Below are 20,921 nucleotides of genomic sequence, written 5' to 3'. Positions count from 1 at the left end.
ATGTACAGTACGTCACACAAAATGACACTGACCACTTTACTCCAATTAGGCATCACTCAATCAATGTTCCTTTCCAGATGCTGACATAACTACTTCCAGAGGAACCTGGGTAAAGAGCTGATGGAAGGACAGTAAGGAATCGCTTTGTGAAAACAGGGTTGAGTTTTCTTGGTCCAAAATGCCCCTGAACGCCTCACTGAGCGATGCCGCAGTAGACAGGAACGCAGAAACACAAGCGTCTCTGCCGTCCTTCAGGAGCAGCAGATTAGATGAAGACACTTGAATCGATTCACGGCCCATGTTTGCTGCAGCTGTAATGGGGGTTTTATGATGTACTGCACTCTTGGAACCTGAGCGACCAAAGCACAGACTGGAAGCTCAAACCTCGACATCCATGAGCACAGCAAAGGCACAGACACAGTTCTTCAAACACACTGTTACTGTGTATGTACGTAGTCTGACCTCTACGCTGTGCTTGGCACCAGCTACTGTGGCACGATCTAATTTTAACCTACTTGCATTTGTGTTACGACTGAACAGTGTTTCATTAAGCGGAGAGCAGTGATTTCTGATGACCATAACGTGATTATCCAGTTCAATTTAACAAAATCGAAATAAAACCAGATCATAAAACAAAACAAACCTTGAGATGCTTTTATTTATTCTACACTTTGAAGACAGAACAAAATGTATAAGAGACATACATAAAATAAATGGACCCTTACAACCAGTTTGAATGAAGCAGTGATGCTTTAATTCACAACTGTATTAACATGGGTAAGCTATTCTGTGTGACTGTTAAAACTACTGATGTGTAAATAGTCATATAAATCACATACGGGTGGATTACATGTAATGATCTCACATACCATTATGGAGCTAAATGGCCATAATGGCCTTCAACACAATACGAGCTGAAATCAGACAGACAAAAACAATAAAAATTCAAACTCCTCCTGTGAGTGGAGCCGAGAAGCTGCAGTGGTGAACACTTGTTATAAAAACGAACTAGTGCCCACTGTTAAAATCCATCCCTCAAAATGTCACGTGAAGCACCGTGTTCTATTAGAAGTATTAACTCTTCTGCTATGATTACAACTAAAAAAAGGAGCACTGCTGGAAAACTTTGATACACAGCAATAGAAACTAATAAAATAATATACATCAGCCCTTTTACTTCTTTATCTTTTCCAACACTTTCACTTTTTTATAATTCAACTAAAGTCACATTTGATCTTATTTCAGTTGCGCTTGGTTGCAAAACCAAACAATTCAAAAATGACACAAAACCCAATAATGAAAAGTCTTGTTACAGGTTTTTCAGGACCCACAGTGAGGCATCAACACTCCGGTGCAGGAGGCAGTGAGAGACCGAGCAGAGCAACCATGGGAATATACTTTCATATTTACAAAGAACAGTTGAGATCAGGATTATTCCGAAATGAAGCCTCGAGAGTTTTGCGTTGATGGCGACTGTTTCTGCTGAAGCTTCTGGTAATAGTTCTGAAAAAACAATACAACACCACATTAAAGACTAATCGTGAACTATCCAAGTCTTACGTTTGTGTACTAACACTGTAAATATTAAAAGGGTTCAACCTTCAGTTCAACTTCTTCCTAGTTTACACATGTTTTTAGCAGTTATTAATTTGTCATTTTATTATATCCCACTTTCCTAAAGTCAAAACTACACTTTACTTGGAGTGGCTGATTATGTCTAAAGTTGGTTGGATTTGTAATATTTCAGCTCTGTGGCTGTTCCTGCATTTCCTTGTAGCTTTATAAAGGTGTGTGCCAGCGCTGTACCTGCAGGTTGTTGTAGTGCCTCTGGCTGCTGCAGTGAAGGTCTTTGGCCGAGCTTTCATTCAGGTAGAAAACAGAGCACAGGTGACAGTAGTAGCCTGACTTGGGGACCACAAACTCTTGACCTGCAGAGAAGCGGAAACAAGTACAAAAAAAAAAAAAAAGTGACGTTCTGGTCTGACATTCGCTTAAACAAGCGTATCAGTGCGCGTGAATGTCTCACCGAGGGGGCTGCTGGCGTCAAACGGTGGAAGCTTGAAGTCTGCTGCGACAAGAGGAGACTGAGAACGAGATCGCTTTGCTTCAGGTCCAACAAGCTCCTTCCTCCGCTTGCTCGCAACTGAAGTACAAGAAGCAGAAACAAGGATTAGCCAAAAACCCTGGACGCGCAGTATGAGAGCATGCTTTGAGGGACCTGCTACAACTTCACAACGTTTCTCAGCTCATCCTCACCTTTCACGTTTGCGCTGCTCCATCCTTCCTTCTCCTCTTCTCCCTGTTCCACACATTCATCACAGCTCTGGTCCTCAAGCCGAGGCTTCTGACCAGCAGAGGTGTCACCGGTGTCCGCTGCCTGGATGTCAGTCTGGCTGCTTAGCACTGACAGTGATGAGGAAGAATCCAGTGACGTGGGAGGTGGGACGTCCGTGTCAGAGGATTCCTTTCCCTCGCTTTTCGCCTGAATGGTCTTTCCTCTAATGGATTTTCTCACTGTGGGTAAAGACAATAAACAGTGTGACACACAAAACAAGGTGAACCTCCTGCTGGGTCCAGCTGAATGCGCTGTCTTACCAGGGGTCTGTCTGGCTCTCTTCCTGGGACGACCTCTTGGCCTGGTAGGGGCTGCTTCCTTTTCTGCCACCTCTTCATTCTCACCCACCTCATCTACTGTAACATAGTTGATATTCTCCTCTAAATCGATAAGAGAAACGATATTTTAAAGGTTTCCAGAGAAAATGGCTTGACACTTTGTTTACATGGGTACTACAACTGTATTCATAAAAAGTGATTTTACAAAATGTTGGTATTTGCACCTTGGCTACACGTGAGCCATCACAAACAGCACTGCCTGTAAATGTCTTACGACTGAAGGTTCTACAGGATTTGACAGTTTTTATGTTCATATTATTCCTAGAGGTCTACTCACTAATAGTAAAACTAATCTTATTACACCCAATCAAGTGACACTAGTGTGCGTCTAAATTGTGTTGCTCTACAACTGTTTTGGATAAACTAGATTCGAAGGGTCGGGGAACACACCTGTGTCCTCGTGTTTACGTTTAGCAGATGTCGTCTCGGCTTGATTTTCATCAACCTCCTCTTCGTCCAAAGTCACCAGTGTCTAAAGGAGGAGACAAAACATTGGTGTTAACTTGCTGAACATGTATATTATTAAGATTGTTTTAAGTGTTCAACATTATTTGCAGAGAGAAACTTTGCATTTCTTCCATCTAAGGCTCACCTCTAGTTTGGGATTTTCTGCTGATCCTTCCACACTGGAAGACTGGGATTCTGCTGCGCTTTGCTCCACTTTCTCCTCTTCGTCCTCTTCCTCCACAATCTCATCCAGTGTAACAAGCGCCTGCAGCTCCGCCTCAGGGATGTCTCCATCCCACTCCGGGAGCTCCTGTGACGTTTCCTCTCCGCCCTCATCTGCTCCCACTTCATCCAGTGTCAGAAGTTCTTTGGGGTCTACCTCCAACTCTTCCTCCGGCGTCCTTCCCTCCTCCTCCTCCTCCCCGCTCACCTCCCCATCAAGGCCTCCTCCTCCTCCTCTGCTGCTGCTCCTTTGCTCTTTCTCCTCTCTGGCTCTGGTCTTCCTCTCCAGACCCTTCTTTTGCTCGTTGGCCAGGTGCTTACGTTTCGTAGCAGCCTGCCTTTTCCTCAGCTCTTCCTTCTCGGCCGTGTCATCAGGGAAATCCTCCTCATCCTCACTTACCTCATCGAGCGCTTCTAGATTGCTTGTTGAGGTAAGAGTGTCACATTTACTGTCCGACGCTTGACCCTTATTATCTGGGGTCTGTGCATCCTCACCCATCTTGGCCAAATCACCATGTTTAGTTGCTTCCACGACAGTGGTCACTGGCTCTTCTTGGACCTGATCATCTTCCAGAGAGTCTACAATCTCGTACACAGGCTCTTCTTCCTCATCCTCTGTCTTGGGGGGTTCTGAGTTAGATGTGCTCTTTGTTGGCTGGTCGTCATTTATAGGAATTTTCTCCAATTTTATACTCACGAAGCACTTTGGAGGATCATAATCAATTACTTCATCCTCCACAGAATCAAGAATTTGATAAGTCACTTCTTCAGCCACTTTATCAGAAGCATCTTTGTTAGTCTTCGTTACGGTTACACTTTCTTTCTTTGGTCGGCCCCTTTTTCTCTTGCCTTTCGTGGCGGGCTGGTCACTCTTAGGATTTTCCTCCTCTAGAGAATCTAATATTTCATATGTAGCAGCCTCCTCACTTACCTCCTTTTTGTTGTCACGCTTCTTGGTTGGTGAGCTTTCTTTTGAGGCGTTTTCTTTGGTTGCTGCTTTTTCCTGTGGATCTCTGGCTGGAGCGTGCCTCCTTCTTGTTGGGGTTTCCTCCATTTTGGACTTGTCACTTGATAAATCGGTAACCATTTTATCCCTTCTTCCTCTTGTAGATCTTGTGGTAATGGTTGTTTCCTCGTTGCCAGTCTCATCGTTTACAGAGTCTACAATCTTGAACGGTGTGTCTTTGCTCCCATCCTCTCTCTTTCCCCTTGCACTCCTTCTTCTACCAGACCTTTCTGTGGCGACAACATTTTGGGCTGGTTCATCTTCTACAGAATCTACAATCTCAAACTCCACTTCTTCAGTGATCTCGTTGCCTGTTGTAGAAGTTCCTGCAGTTGTGTCTGTCTTGGTTCTTGCGTCTTCACTTTTCACTGTTTTACTCCTGGTGCTGCTCCTCTTTGAATGTCCACTGTACTTGCTTGTGGTAGATTCATCTTTGTTGTACCTCGTTTCCCTGTCAGTCTCTGAATCCGTCTCTGTTGTCACGATCGGCCGATCGTTTTCTCCATGAGTCCCATCGCTGGATGTTTTGGTTTTTGTGCCATCTTCCATTTCCAAATGATCGTCAATGGAATCTAGCACCTCAAATGTTTCTTGCTCATTAGCATCACTAGAAAGGCCACGGTGTTCAATAGAGGAGTCCTCATTTTGAACATGGTCAACACTCTCCATGTGTTTAGAGGATTGTCCTGAAAGCGTTTTACTTTGAATTTGCTCTTCTGTTTCTTGGTTTCTTTCTTCTTCTTTTACCCTCTGGACTTGATTGGTAACTGTATCTAACATTTGGGAATTACTGTCCTCCACTTCTTGACAATTAGAACTTGTATCTTCAGTTGAAAATTTCTCTTCAGGTACGCCAAGAACTTTAGTCACATCTTGCTCCAACAGTGTATCATCCTTAGGTTGTGGACTGTCATCTTGGCTTGTAGCAGCTTGTTCAGTAACACTGTCCAGCACTTTGAAAGAGGGACCCATTTCCACTTCACCTCCCTCCTGTGGGCAGACTTTAGTTTCATCGTCAACGCTGTCTAAGACCTGAAGGACTTCCGAAACCAAACTTTGAGCTTCCTCAGATTCAGTAAGACAAGTTGCCAGTTTGCTTTCTTGGTCCCCATCATCCATCTGTTCGTCGAGTGAGTCAATGATGTGGTAATTTTCATCATCATCATCATCCACCTCCTCCTCTGCAGTTTTGTCAATACAATGCTCTTTCCTCTCATCTTCGTTTGTCTTCTCTTTCATTATATCATCCTTCTGCAGACTCGGGGAGTGTGCACATGGATGCATCTCTGGAAGTAATTCTATTTTTGTCTCTGACTCAACAATTTTTTCAGCACTGTCCTTTGGTGACACACAGTGGTCAGACTTTGCCTCTGTACCCTTTGGTTTCTCTCTCTGTGATGCAGTTGTTACTGAAGCCTCAACAAGCTCACCTGGAGATGTTTTGCCCTGTTGTTTCTGATCATGTGAAGAAGGGCTTCCAGCAGACAGTGGACAATCAATCTTGGATAAGGAAGATGAGGTGGATGGTGGAGAGGCTGAATTCTTTGAGTCTTTTGAGGAGTCTGTTGAGACCTGTTTGTCAGTAGATTGGCTTTCACTCATTTCCCTGGAGGGGGAGTGATGGTGGTCAGGGCTCATGTTTTCCACGTCATCGCCTACTTCATCAACAGTGACAAAATCTTCCATGTTAAATTTAAGGTCATGAAAAAAAGAGTCCTGTAAAGGGACATCGTCGTTTGTAAAATCAACCTGACCCTGAAAAAAACGTATGAAACAATTTGTTAGCTGTCCAGCCACAACATAACTGGATTCTGAGGAGGCTTCGGGGGGGGGGGGAAACAAATCTTACCTTTTTCTCTTGTTCGTCATTTGAACTTTTTGAGCTTTTGTTGCCTTTACTCTGAAAAACAAAAATTTACATTTACATTTCTTTTCCTACTTGTATAGCCAACTGCCTAGACTATAGTAAAAAAAGTATATCAAACTGCCATCATCATGAACACCACACCCACTAAAAGCACATTGTGGATAGGACACAGCTACCTGAGCAACATTTTACCTCTTTGTTCAGGTTTTTTGTGGTGGTTTCTCGAGTTAGCCTGCGCTCACGAACAGCTGCTGTTATGATCCTGAATGTGTTGTCATCAATTACTGGGAGGTTTGCCACGACCTCTTTAGCAGGTGCAGCTGTTTGTGGCACTTCTTCACACTTTTCTGTAGCAGTGGCACTTGCTGCTGTTACCGACTCTGAAACAGCGGCTCCACTGTTGGAAGGTCTAGGAGACGGCTGTGGTTGACAGGCCACAGCTGGAGGCTTACTCTCAACACTGATGGTGTTTGCATTCAGATTTATTGGGATATCACGGGAGTCATCAATGCGCTGCTTGAGGCTCTTCAAACTACATCACAAAGAAAATTATATTTAAACTTTTTATATATTAACCTAATTTTATACTGGAATCCTATTTTTAATGTTATGTTCTAATTATATTTTCTAAATTTAAAGTAGAAAATTTACATATTACAGGACATTTTCTCAATAGATTCACTGAAATTTCAACCTAACAAGGACCAATTTAAAAAGTAACTCACTGTTCAAAACGTTCGACTTTACTCCTGTGCAGGGGGAAAACAAAGTTCATCGGTTTAGGCATTTGGACAAAATTCATTCTTTAATCTATTACCCCTGATTTATATCAACACACATACCACAACACACAGTCTTGAAATGAGGTCTTGAAAGTGTTGCATTTCTCCAACACCTGTGTTACACCACTGGGGTCAGCCATCTCAACACATATCTGGGGAAAAACAAGCAAAGACGATTAAAACAATGGTAAATCTGTAGCGAAAAAGAAATAAGGCATGTATATGAAATATGAACAACAGCTTTACTTGTATAAATGCCTAGATGTGATACAGACTGGTTTTAGTTTTTTTGCATTTATATGACATTTGTCCATATTTACCATCTAGATTTAACAATAAATGCACAACTTTAACAATAAATGCACTGGAACATTAAAATGTAATGTTCCAGTGTCTCTATTATTGTACCCTGTTGGCAAGTGGCAGGAAGCTGACAAAAGGAGCAATGGAGGACACTGCTTTCAGGACCATTCTGATTATGTCCACACTTGTTTCTGAGATCTCCACACAGAGCAGCCGCTCTTCCAAGGACTCAACATCTGGGACACGCTGAAGAACAAACAACAAACACTTTTTGTCAAAACAACTGAATCCAGACAACTGCATTATAATATTACAATAAGTGATTGACTTACAGCATTGCTCCATTTCATCAGATTTTCGTACATGAGCTCCTGTTAAAACATTAAATGTCATGCATTGTCATAAACACCAAAACATGAAAAAAGCATCTCATCACATTCTAACATTTCTCCAGGAGCTTCAAATTGTGCACATACATTGGCATGTTTAACATCCTTTGGAATACACAATTATATTTATTTTGTTCTACACTATAAGTTTAAACTCCCAATTTTTTTATTGAAGGATTTCATCAATCAAAAACAGACAAAGGATCCAGCATGCCATTGCTCCTGGCAATTCTGACATCTTAACTCTCTTTAAAGCAAAATAAAAGTTATTGAGACAATGATTAGGTTGTAGTCCTATTGTTATTTCTGAGTTGAGATGTGCATGCCCTCTGTTCCCCATTGGCCTCACCTCAGTTGATTGTAGATGCATGGGTTTAAATACAAAATGAATTATGACTGAAGCGCCTTTGATACGAGGTCTATTATGGATGTGAACTTGAGCAAAATCGCAGCACGCTTTCCAATTCGGGAACTTTACAAAAGCCTGGACGTAAGAAGAGAAAAAATCAAATCCTGTTATGACAATTCAATTCTAGAGATGACGACATTTGTGATGAAGTCTATCTCATACCCTCTTCTGCAGAGGTAGGACGATCACATTGTAGTACAGATCTCTCATATCTTGTGTGCGGAAATAAGGCCAGACCAGTTTGGCAACATCCTCATGCTTGTAATTTCCTTCTGGCAGACCAGTCAACATGATTGTGTGGACAGCTGCCCCTCGACTCTTGGCCCTCTGCAAAACACAAGTTTAAGAAGTATTTTATTAAAAAGGAAAGTTACCTTACTCCACTGTACTTCCTTTGTTATACATTGATCATCACTTAAATACATAATTGAAAAAATTTTAAAATTACATTTTAATACAAATAATGACAAGACAAAGTAGGACAAGAGTAAGATAATAATGATATAAAGATATAATGCAGATATAACAAGCAGCAAAGTTTTAAAATGCTTTTTTTAAATAAAAAGATTCTCACCTGGAGGGCGCCCAGTGATTTAACAGTTAGAAAATCTATGGGTTGAAATCAAACAATCACTTTACAATTAAGTAAAACATGGCAAGACTTGAGTTGAAAATATTTAAAATTTTCATTCTACCTGGAATGTTGAACCAAGGAGATGAAGTAGGAAACAAAAAGGGACTAGATGCCAGCATGACCCAAAGTGGTGTAATGGTTCCCTGTGGTATGTCAAATTTTGACCTTGCCACAACAATATGCTGGCTGTCTGGCACAGCTTTTTGGGGAAGTTTTGGAGCTGCAAAAACGACAACAAGCAGGGTTTCATTTAAAAATATTTCAAGAAATCTCTTATTTGTGAGGCCTATTAACACAAATGTACATTTTCACTATGCAACCAATGATTATTGAATGATTTTACGGCTGTTTTAGGAAAGACCAATATAGGTAAAAGTAACATTGAGACTTTTACATGAACTGGATTGTACATTACATCAATCTAAAACTTACGCAGTGGAAATGGGCAGCTACGTGGTACTGCCAGCCTGCAGGTGTGGTGTTTGGGAGCTTGTTTAAGCAGGCTGTACCAAACTCCAAGTCGGTCAGCATCAAAAATAGTCTTGAATTCAATATAAACCTAAAACACCCCCAAAGGAAAGTACATTAAAAGGACTTCATTACAAAATCTCACAATAAAGTCTAGTTTGCAAGCAGTATACTGATACCTTGTTCAGAAGAGGAAAGTAGTTTGTAACACCATCAATATTTTTCAAAGCCTCCTTGAGGTCTCTGGCCTCGATTTCCGAAATGTTTTTGATGCAGATTACTCTTACACTGTTATCTATTGGCTGCATAAAAAGAAAAAAAAGCAATTAAATGTGTTTATCAGTAGATTTAAAATCGGTTCTGTCTTTTCAAATAATTATTAGAAATTAAGTGAGTTTACCCGCTTTATTTTAGTCATCATGTACTTATAGAACCCAAGCTGAAACAAAAGAACAAGAGCTGTGAAGAACAAGAAGTGCGAGAGCCTGCCTTGAAAGGCAGCCATATCAGAGAAATTTAGCATCCATTCATTTCATTCCCCTCGTCATCTGTGTAGATCATTGTCTACTTGAAGAAGCATTACATAGGTACGGGAATGAAAACAATCTGGCTGGAAATCTGTTGTCTGTCATAATAAGACTAGAATGTCAAACAAAGAGTGCAAATGCTTACTTCTGACAATTCACTTTTGCACGACACCACGCTCACTTTAACTTGATGGTTTTTGAAAGTAATCCGCGAGAGCCCAGAGCATCGTTTCAAAATGTGTTGCACGTTAACTGCTGATGGCATCAAGGCAAATGCCTGCAAGGCAAACGAACAAGAAATAATTAACATCTACAAAGACAGAACAGGTGACTGATTGACTACAGGGTTTGCGTTAGGCAGGCTGACTGTTTCACCAGCTCAGCATTCAGAAAAAATATATACACACACACACACCATACATAAAATAAATTCCACTTACCATGCATGCTTGGGGGATGACTTGTATCGTTTCATCTTTGTATATAAATCCAGAAGGGATTAGCAGCTTGGCAATGTCTTCCTCTGTGTAGCAACCATCATACTTGGGCAAATTGGAGATGAGCAGCATGGTGCAGTCACGTGTCAGAAACTGGAAAATTAAAGATCCCAGTCGAATTTATTTAACTTTATCAAGTTAGACAGAATTTTTCAGTTTTTCTTGAATAAGTGTGAATTTAAATGAACACAAGATCATCTTTTTAGTTTTGTTTTGTCTTAGCTGTGTGTAATTTATACAACAGACACGTTGAGAAAACTTACTTGTTTTTTGAAGCAAGTTTCTCTCTTGAAGCATGCTGCAAATAATATGAAAATTATTAAAAACAAAAACCTTCAACTTCTGATATCTGCATACAATTCAGACCAGGGGAAACAAACAAGCTTGTTAGGTTTCTTACAGAAATGTCTTTCATGTAGGTTCACCAGCTCCGGTATATTGACAGAGCCAATATAAGATGAAGGCGACACTGTTGTTGCTATTGGAGTCTTGCTCTCTACAGCCGTTGGAGACTCTGTGGTTGCTGTTGCTTGTTGTTTGCTCTGTAATGCAGCTGTGGATATAGGTTGATCAGATGTTGCATCTTCAGTTGATGCAGCTGAAACTTTGCTTATAGCTGAGGCAGCCTCCTTGGATGAAGTGTAGTCACTATTCTTCACAATAGCGTCATGCTCTTCAAAAAACATCAAGGTGAAATATAAATATACATAGATAATAGAATAATATAACCAGTAGCAACGTTTTCTAACTGATGAAAATATAATCCAGGCATGTAAGCACTGAAACAGATACAATGTGCTTTTTATGATGAGTAAGAGCCCACACACATTTCTATGTTTCAATAATAGGGCATATGAACCTAACTAAAACCATGTGCAATTTGTTTTTATGGCTTAAACGGCACGTGATTAAAACAGATTTATTATATAAATATACAGGCTTAGAATAAAGTCTTCAATCACTCAATAACCAGGTATCCATTAAAATTATGTATAATTTTAAATCAATACCTTTTTGCATTTTCTTTGTCTCCAGCTCAACAGTTATGTTAGACTCCAAAGCGGTTTCAGGTGAGCTTCCTGAGCCTGTTTGCTCATCATGGGTCTTAACTTGCAGACTTGGAGCAGGCGACTCCGCTTTCATCAAGATGCTTTGGTCGATCTGCAACGATGCTCCATCCAAAGTATGTGTGTCTGCAGGTTTAGGAGTTGCTGTTGTTTTTTCAGGTGAAACAGAGGGTTGACTAAGCTGAGAAGCAGCTGGTGTTGTCTCAGCAATACTGAGCGGTGACAGACTCTCACATTTGTGTGGTAAATTTTCTGTATTTGTCAATTTTTCCCCTATGTCCCCAACACAAGCTTCAAAGTCCATGGGCTGTGCCTCTTCTCTGCTTATTTCCTCAGTTGTGACCTCGATCGGTTCATCTTTTTCCTCCACATCAACTTTGAGAAGGTGTGGTTGTGTCTCACTGACCGCAGGATCACACATCTTAACAGCCATCATGTTTTCTGTCACTAGCACAGATTCTTTCACCTTAGTTTTTGAGTCATTGGACATTGCATTTGTTTCCTTCTGACTCTCTGAAGCCTCTTTGGACGTCACCTTCTCTAAAGCCTCGTTGGACGTCACCTTCTCTGAAGCCTCGTTGGACGTCACCTTCTCTAAAGCCTCGTTGGACGTCACCTTCTCTGAAGCCTCGGACGTCACCTTCTCTGAAGCCTCGTTGGACGTCACCTTCTCTGAAGCCTCGTTGGACGTCACCTTCTCTGAAGCCTCGTTGGACGTCACCTTCTCTGAAGCCTCGTTGGACGTCACCTTCTCTGAAGCCTCGTTGGACGTCACCTTCTCTGAAGCCTCGTTGGACGTCACCTTCTCTGAAGCCTCGTTGGACGTCACCTTCTCTGAAGCCTCGTTGGACGTCACCTTCTCTGAAGCCTCGTTGGACGTCACCTTCTCTGAAGCCTCGTTGGACGTCACCTTCTCTGAAGCCTCGTTGGACGTCACCTTCTCTGAAGCCTCGTTGGACGTCACCTTCTCTGAAGCCTCGTTGGACGTCACCTTCTCTGAAGCCTCGTTGGACGTCACCTTCTCTGAAGCCTCGTTGGACGTCACCTTCTCTGAAGCCTCGTTGGACGTCACCTTCGTCTCCTTCTGATTTTCTGAAGCCTCGTTGGACGTCACCTTCTCTGAAGCCTCGTTGGACGTCACCTTCTCTGAAGCCTCGTTGGACGTCACTTTCGTCTCCTTCTGATTTTCTGAAGCCTTGTTGGACGTCACCTTTGTCTCCTGATTCTCTGAAGCCTCGTTGGACATCACCTTCGTCTCCTTTTGACTCTCTGAGGCCTTGTTGGACGTCACCTTCTCTGAAGCCTCGTTGGACATCAGCTTCGTCTCCTTCTGATTTTTTGAAGCCTCGTTGGACGTCACTGTCTCTGAAGCCTCGTTGGACATCACCTTCTCCTCCTTCTGATTTTCTGAAGCCTTGTTGGACGTCAGCTTCGTCTCCTTATTTTCTGAAGTCTTGTTGGACGTCACCTTCTCTGAAGCCTCGTTGGACGTCACCTTCGTCTCCTTTTGACTCTCTGAAGCCTTGTTGGACGTCAGCTTCGTCTCCTTATTTTCTGAAGCCTTGTTGGACGTCACCTTCTCTGAAGCCTTGTTGGACGTCACCTTCTCTGAAGCCTTGTTGGACGTCACCTTCTCTGAAGCGTTGTTGGACGTCACCTTCGTCTCCTTTCGACTCTCTGAAGCCTCATTCGATGTCACCTTTTTGTTTTGATGCTGTGAGGCCTCGTTAATCACCTTTTCTGATTCTTTGTTGGATAGTACTTTTGTGTCCTTCACAGTTGATCCTTTTGCCTTTGCGCCAGTTTTTGCAGGAGTAGTGCCAGTTTTTGCAGGGGTAGTGCCAGTTTGTGAGAGCTTAGATGTTTTAATACCAGGAACATTTGCTGATTTATCAGACATTGCTTTCTGTTCAGACGACACATTTTTTGCTTTGGAAAGCAATGTTTTTGCTTTAGAAACGTTTGAAGCGCTCTTCACAACACCTTTTTCCTTGGAGAGGTTCATACTTGTACTTTTGGTGCCAGATGATAAAGTTGATGACTTCCCAACAGAACAAACCTTGGTTTTGCCAGGTTTCGAGAATATAATCTTTTTGCTCATAGGTTTGGCAGCAGGGGCTTTAGGCTTGGTGGCCTGATGTGTGGAGATATTTGCTGATGCTGGTTTTAGTGCGGGGTTTCTACAAATTAAATAGGTTACATAAAGTGAAAACAAATTGACAACAAACTAACTGTTTAACATAATAGTATTAATAGGACATGCAAGGTCAATTTAGGGTTTTATTCTGGGGCTCAGTTGATAAAACTTATCAGATTGTAAGTAAGTGACTTACTTGTGTGCAGTCATATTTTCCTCTTTAGATTCAGTAGCCTGTAAATGAAAAATAACTTTGTAAACTTTGTTTAATCTAACGAAGGATAATGTGTTTACATAGGAAATACTCATAGTAATACCTCTTCATTCACAACACTGACTGACATTCCTTTTATGTGAAACATCCCTATATTCTTCAGCTTCTTGGCATCTTCCTCCTTCTCAAAACATACAATTGCCTGCAAATGCATGTACAGTTCATATCAGGAACAGCTGAACACACAGTAAATGAACAAAAGATAAAAAAATTTGGTCTGCATCATTTGTTGAACCCTAACTCAGCTGGTAGGTTGTTCTAAACATCTTGGAGAACTAACAGATCTCCTGTGGTAGCAAACTCCCAGACAGACTAAAATTGAGATCAGGGCCTTGTTGGGATTTTGTAGCATTACTTCTGAAATAGAAAGTATGTTTGTGTAAGTTGTGCGTCTACAGAAGAACTTTGTATACCTCCCTGATGTTATTTCATGATAGGCATGTATCTGTCTGTATATGCCAGTGAGACTAATAACATGATATCAAACCATCTTTCACAACCTATGCAGCAGAGATAGGCTGTTCTGTAATAAGTCTCCCACACAGCTCTTGCTTTTTCAGTTAACTTCAACTGTGTGCCAACAGTTGCTTCAAACTACAGTCAAATGGATGCTCGTCAGCACCTGTTCATTATATATGTTCACACACCTGAAGCTAATCCTACAAAGTTGACTGACTTTGTGCAAGTGTAGTAGTTGATGCTAGTTTGAAGAAGGTGACAAAGAGGAATAAGATCATAGAAAAATACAAGAACTGGTTGGATATAACATTTACTGCTATAAAGAGGAAACACTGTACCAAAAATTGGAATAAAAAGCAAAAATACTCTAATAACTAGCTCTGTACATACCTCTACTTTGGACCTAAACAATACAACTGATTTGGTTTTTCCAAACTGCTCCACAGCAGTGACCACGTCACTATGTGAGAGAGAAGTACGAACCCCACTTATCTTCACCATGGTTGGAGGTGAAGGCTTGGCCTGAGTGAATGGAGAGAAAGAAAATTTAAACATTAATCATAAATGACTACTGAAACTACACGTTATACAAATACTGAGAGAGAGTACAGAGGGAATTCACAGTCTTGAGGCTTTAAATAATACATTCTAATCCAGGTAGGTTTTTCCTATTAAGCCAAACAAAAAGGACTTAATGTGATGTTATGCTATCTTGTACACCAGAGGTGGACAACCATGGTCCTCAAGAACCACTGTCCTGCTGGTTTTCCAACTCTCCTTGCTGATTACCTTTATCAGATGTGTCAGATAGCTGGTGTTTGACTGAAAACATCTGGTCAAGGTAATCAGGGAGAGTTGAGCAAACAAACTCTACTAAGCCTTCCAGAGGATAACCTAGTACTTCAGTGTCTTTAAAATGTAATTGAATGCTGGAGAATCGACATTATTTGATTATTTTTAATTTCACATGTAGCATATTTTACCATTTATTCCACTTTTTAAGAACATTATATTAGTAGTTGCCACACTTTCCTGTGAAAATATACACATGAATAAAAACACCAACCTTAGTCTTTGTAGAAGCATTTAACTTTGTTTTCTGTAGACTGGCCTTTGCTTTGTTTGATGTTGCTGGAACCTTATTTTTAGATGTTGTGGCAGAGGCTGTTGAAGAAGCAGGAGAAGATGAACTCTTATCCTTAAGCGCGAGAGAGGACCGGGAGCTTTTTTCTCCTTTGGACGCTGGTGAGGAGGAAGTAGCAGAAGATCTTATCTTGGCAAGCTCGGCCAGTAAGGCGGGAGCTAGACTTTTAACTACAGCTTCCAGTTCAGAGGGTTTTGACAGAGACTGGGCAGCTAGAAAACAAGTGACAAAAAGAGTCAAGAGAGACAACACTGCGGCCCATAAGAGACTTAATAATTACAGATAGTACTTTATTCTAAGTAGGAAAAAGTTTAACACGAAATAAAAACAAAAATTCGTAACAAAATAGTAGATTCATGTTATCCAACCTGTTTTTTCTAGTAGTTTCTTTGCCAGTCTCTCTGCACTGCTTGAACTGGCGCGTTGAGGTGATGACCTCTCAGTGGACGACCGTCTTTCACGACTTCTTCTAGGAGAGGATCGCCTAGTGTCACCTCGCCTGTGTGGCGACCGTCGCTCACTGTTCCAAGGAGACGATCGCCTTTCTTCACTCCTTGGTGAGGACCTTTTCTCGTCCCTTCTTCTTGGTGAGGATCGTCGTTCATGGCTCCTGGAACGCGACCGATGACGGCCAGAAGTTTGGCGATTGTAACGTGGTGAGCGAGAACGAGACCTAAAATATGGATAAAAATATTTTAGAAGACATTCAGTTTAATGATCAATTTAACCAACATCAGACATTTAATCAATCAATCAATTTCAATCCCCGGAAGCAGTAACACTGGTAATTTCACAATTTAATAGTAAGAAATTGTTTGTTTGTTTTTTTTTAGCCATACTGTTGGCAAAGCCAAACAGTCTGCAGTTGGATAGCTTATATACCAGAAACTGCATCACACGCACACACCTGTGTGAATATCTGGCGCTACGTGGCGATTGGGATCGGCTCCTTCTGTCTCTTCTAGTCTCATGGCGCCCACGTGGGGTGGATGAGCGCGACCTTGACCGAGACCTGGAGCGGGAGCAAGAGCTTCTTCCACGCCTTGTTTTCTGGTGGCGATGCTGAGAAACCGAGGCAGAGGTTGTGGGCACGGGATTGGCATCTTTCCCTGCAGCACTGAAAAAAATAATTTAAATGACTAAAAGAAAATTCCCCAAACAAAAAAAAGGTTATAAAGCCACTGGGTCCTAATTACTGTTGCAGTTAGCCCCATATCAGAGGACTTTACCTAGGCCTGAGTGCTATCTCACCATCCCACTCTGGGTATCTGTGAAAAAATTAAAGTCAAATTCAGTTACTCAAAACGTCAAAAGAAAACCACTTAATTGCATAGGAGGCACATCAAACAAGTTATTCTAAAACCCATTAGTAAAAAACAACTTTGGGATTTTTGAACACCTGCATAACTTAAGATCTGATTTGGTCAAGTTAATCATCTGCAGATATTTCCCCTGAAACCAGGTTACTGCTAATTAACTGTAGCTATTTTCTTCCTATGCACTGCACAAGCAGAGTGACAGAGCAATCAAAACAAGCAGGTAGAACAGAGCTGCTCTTTGCATTATGAATGATGTATATTAGCCCCAGCCATCCCATGACCTTATGTGTTCGCCAGGAGAAATCAATCTAGAGAAATGAGATTTATCAAATCTCCTACCTGAATAAAGAAACACATTTTTGTTGCCATGACACTTTGGAAGTCAGCTATAAGAAATGTAACCTGGTAACTGCAGTTAATCATCAAAACTAAAATAAAAAAAAAAAAAGGTAATTGAAAGACTGACTTTGCTCGGAGGACTTTGCAGCTCTCTAGGTGAAGACTGGTGTTCTGGTGGGAGATCCAGTCCTAGTAGCGAAAGCACAATTCTTTTAGACTTACATCATTATCATCACAGCGAGAGTTAGCTGTACTGCAGTTACAGTACTGTTAATACTGCAACACCCAAAATAAAGTCACATTGCAGAACACTTTACAGCTTCATAAATTGTCCATTAAGTGTCCATTAGTCTCCAACGGAATATATCTGCTTGTAATTGTGAGAAACAGTCTTTGAAAAAAGAGGTTTAGAATAAATAAATAAAATAAATAAACTAAAAAAGAAAATAACCCCGAGTCCAGATGACAATAGAAATTAATAAAAAAGAATTACAATTAGAATTAAAAAAAAAAAAAAAAATCATCATCTTTGGTCCTGGAATGCTCCTCAGTCTTCGGTTGCATGCAAGTTTGGTTACGATCATCTTAGCACAGGCCAATGTCAAGCATAGGTCAGGGCAAAACCACGCCGTCCGAGTCGACATCTGGGGTGGCCACAAAGAGGTGGAAAACTGGCTGGAGGAAAACCGTTATGCAGCTGTGTCTTCAGGCAGCAAACTGGGCATCGCAAGGAAGAGGAGATATCCACAGGTGGATGAGGAACAAAAATCATCTGATGATTGGATGACTCACAATGGTTGCCATTTGTATCGTAGTAATAAATGGATAAGTTTAAGGGATCACAGAAATAATTACAATGTCATTTTCACATTCATGGTTTCAATGTAAAAAACAAGAAGCAGTTCACAGAAGTCGTGCAGCTCATCTCAAATTAAGCAACAGTGGGTACATAATATTTACATGATAATGACTTTTAAACTTTGATCACCATGTTGTAAACCGGGCAACCTTAAATTACAGAAAAGGATGTGAATGGAAAATACATTGATATCATTCACAGGTTTGAATAATCTAATTCAATGTTTAAAAACACTTGTGGAAGCAGGATTTTGATAGCATTTTTCCAGCACATGGTACTTGCTTGACTCTGCACTACTCTTGCGAGCTGTACTTAGTACAGTACTTGGTTCCTTGTCCTTTTTCAGAATTACCTCACAGCTCAAAGAGCTGAGGTAATACCTAAAGGTGTCCATTTGAGCTGCGACAAAAGGCCACATACAGAGAAACAAGAGAATTATAACTTCAATACCCATTGTTTCTGTATGTGTATGTCTCTCAGCATTGAGAGTTTCATGCAGCAGCATCACGACAACCAGCTTCTCTGGAGTGTTTTACCATTTTTGTAGTGGAAAACAGAAGTAGGTGTTACCAGGTTGGTAGATCTGAGCCAATTCAGTTACCATGTGAGGGAAAAACATTAAGTAGCATAATGTCATAATGACTGAATTCACCACCCTTAGCAAAAAAAATAACAAAAAACACAATATTGAAAAAAAGAAAAAAAAACAGCCCACAATTTCCTTAAGGGACAGAACGAAGTACAGTCTTCCACTTACCTTCATTGTACCACATTCTTTGTTACACAGAGAACAGGTATGAGGGAAAATTTTCGGTGAGGCCGCTGCATAGTCATGCATCATGGCTGCAGATGGTAGACCCTTGGACACTGCCGCCGCTGCTGCTGTAGGCTGTCTGCTGGGAAGGATCATCGGCGCACGGGTGAACAAGCTTGGGATTCCCTGAGGTGTGGCTGAAGAAATGACAATTGGAGGAGGAGCACCTGGAACAAACACCGAGCGAGCCATGGCATGGGAGGCATTTAAGTTGGTGTTCATCGAGATGGGACGAACTGGAGCTGGTTTTGCAGCGGAGAAAACTGGAGGCCATAATGCTGGAATCTGCAAAGGTGGTTGTTGCTGTTTTTTCATCTGCTCAGCAGCTGTTGAACCTTGTCCCGTAGTCTTATGAATCTTATTGGCAGTAGAAGCCCTACTGTCAAAGATCACAAGACCAGGTCGGCTGGGATGAACATCACGAAACAGCGTGTTGGACGTGGAGGTTTTTGAAGCCTGGGAACCTACATTTGAGTCTTTTGGAGGAAGAGTTTTGGATACTTCAGTTTTGTGAACTCTTATGTCAGTGTCCTTTTTTGGTAGAGAAAAGGAGCTCTGGATTATTTGAGAAGATTGCTTGGTTTGTTGGTTCTGCAGTAGTTTAGCTGGGTCATTGCTTTTAGGAACCAGAGAGCTCAGTTCTCTAGTATCAGGCTCAGTTCTGTAAGATGATAAGAGATTTGTAATAGAGCTCCGCTGCTCGCGTGAGGAATCCAAGGCGCTACTTCTCACATCTGTTGGGTGTTTTTTCAGTGGTTCTCGGCTGTGGCTACCATCGTAGGAATCCAACAGAAGTGTATTTCCACTTCCGCTACTATTAGATCTACTGCCAGTAACCATTCCAATCTCATCACCAGTCCCTCCAGTATATTTGCCGGTATGTCCATAGTCAATCACTTTACTTGGCTGAAGAACAGCTGATGAGATTTCTTCTTGCCTTCTCATGGCCATGCTAGCAGTACTGTCCATTTCACTCATTTTTCGGGAGGGTTGACTTTCAGAGTATGGTTTTGATTGAGCTGCAGAAGGGGTTCTTTTGGCCTTCTGAATACGAATTTGGCGCAAAATAAATGGTAGGTTGGAAGGGGTTATCTGATCTTCAGGATATGAGATGAGATGCTCCAAGTCCTCTTTTTCAAGTCCAAAGTGCAGAAGAATGTTGGCAGCCGATTCAGAAGTGTACTTGGGTTGACTGGACTCAGTGTTGACAGGTCTGTTTGGATAGTCAAAGTTACTTAGGCCAGGGATGGACTGAGTGTTGCGGTCTCTTTCACTGGAACGATTAAATCTGCTGTCATTACTGCTTACGTAGCTAGATGAAGCTGATGACGAAAAAAAATTGGACGAATCATCAGATGCAGGCTTCTTGTAGCTTGACAACCAGTCCATAGAGCTACTGGCACTTTCAGTGTCAGACTGTCTTTGCTGTAGTGTAGCAGAAGTTGAGGACATTGAAAAGTCTGCCATCCTTGTGCTTGAGGGGAGAAATGCATCTCTTTGCGTGTTCACAAAGCGACTGCTCTGGTTTATAGGCTGATGAGTTGGCTTGTCAAGAAACATTACCTCCTCTCTGGCTCTACTAATATGAAAGTCTATGGACCTCTGTATGTCATCATCAACTAAGGCCCTACTTTGCTCAGGCCTGTAGCTCACTTGCTGAGACATGAGAGGTGGAATCTTTCCTGGGGGCTTGGTAGAAGCTGATGAAGAACCTCCTGATGTGTTGAAGCTGGAGCCCAGTACAGAACGAGATGTTCTCCGAGGGTCCCTCTCTGGTTGACCTGTACTTTGTCCATACTGTCCTTGCGTGGAACATTGGTTCCCAGAGGCATAGGGGTTGTACAGGGGATGGGACATGCTGTTTGCTATCTTCAGAAGGTTAAGCAGACTGATAGCAGCAGCAGTTGGGGAAGGTGGTGTTGCATGTATGTAGGGAGCAGGTGAGTTGCAGTTGGCTGCTGCTCTGCTCCCAATAGCAAAAGCACAGTTTATTTGTGTCAGTGCTAGATGGGCTTTTAGCTGAGCTAGCCGCAAGGATGCCGCCTGCTGTCCTATCAGAAGCGAGCTCCCTGGAAGCACTCCAAGTCCGGGGCTCACTAGGGGCCCTGGACCAGGAGAAGGGACACAATGCTCCAAATGCAACGCAAAGCTGAAAAATTAAAAGAACAAAGAAAAATGTTACTAAATGTGACTGGATTTCATCATCTTGGATGGATAAAAGCCATTGCTCGTCCAATTTGGTGCTTCCTACGGAATGCACACTCCATCTACTTCGCCGTCTGGCC

The 20,921-nt window shown here is 41.8% G+C and overlaps 1 protein-coding gene across 2 annotated transcripts; it reads right to left on the bottom strand.

Annotated features, from left to right (window-relative positions):
- Nucleotides 1-640: 640 nt before the first annotated feature.
- LOC114867056 (uncharacterized) lies at nucleotides 641-20,642 on the bottom strand. 2 transcript variants are annotated; one of them, XM_041073931.2, is made up of 35 exons: nucleotides 18,580-20,642; nucleotides 17,091-17,152; nucleotides 16,535-16,573; nucleotides 16,213-16,422; nucleotides 15,674-15,978; nucleotides 15,228-15,517; nucleotides 14,552-14,683; nucleotides 13,746-13,844; nucleotides 13,625-13,662; nucleotides 12,949-13,471; nucleotides 11,235-12,894; nucleotides 10,625-10,897; nucleotides 10,488-10,522; nucleotides 10,168-10,317; nucleotides 9,873-10,004; nucleotides 9,601-9,639; nucleotides 9,380-9,502; nucleotides 9,165-9,291; nucleotides 8,794-8,952; nucleotides 8,673-8,707; nucleotides 8,261-8,425; nucleotides 8,039-8,173; nucleotides 7,633-7,671; nucleotides 7,406-7,546; nucleotides 7,058-7,149; nucleotides 6,941-6,964; nucleotides 6,408-6,747; nucleotides 6,198-6,248; nucleotides 3,266-6,103; nucleotides 3,064-3,145; nucleotides 2,596-2,715; nucleotides 2,257-2,514; nucleotides 2,027-2,143; nucleotides 1,807-1,928; nucleotides 641-1,503 (listed from the first exon to the last, which is right to left on the bottom strand). In XM_041073931.2, the coding sequence occupies exons 1-35, from the start codon at nucleotides 20,491-20,493 to the stop codon at nucleotides 1,432-1,434; spliced, it is 10,941 nt and encodes a 3,646-aa protein (XP_040929865.1). In that variant the 5' UTR covers nucleotides 20,494-20,642; the 3' UTR covers nucleotides 641-1,431. The 2 variants fall into 2 exon arrangements, with proteins under 2 accessions (XP_040929865.1, XP_040929871.1); XM_041073937.2 differs by having other exon boundaries at nucleotides 10,625-10,777; nucleotides 11,235-13,471.
- Between the last annotated feature and the right edge of the window lie 279 nt (nucleotides 20,643-20,921).

This window comes from Betta splendens, chromosome 2, assembly GCF_900634795.4.
Source record: "Betta splendens chromosome 2, fBetSpl5.4, whole genome shotgun sequence".
Classification (NCBI taxonomy): Eukaryota; Metazoa; Chordata; class Actinopteri; order Anabantiformes; family Osphronemidae; genus Betta; species Betta splendens.
This window is presented reverse-complemented; position numbering and strand designations above follow the sequence as displayed.

What these genes read in the sequence shown, in the direction of transcription:
- LOC114867056 (XM_041073931.2), bottom strand. Translation starts at nt 20,493, where the DNA reads ATGTCCCATCCCCTGTACAACCCCTATGCCTCTGGGAACCAATGTTCC. An exon ending in TAGCTGCCCATTTCCACTGC is followed by an intron (nt 8,953 to 9,164) that starts GTAAGTTTTAGA and finishes TCGTTTTTGCAG; the next exon opens with CTCCAAAACTTCCCCAAAAA. An exon ending in TGATGAAATGGAGCAATGCT is followed by an intron (nt 7,547 to 7,632) that starts GTAAGTCAATCA and finishes TTTGTTCTTCAG; the next exon opens with CGTGTCCCAGATGTTGAGTC.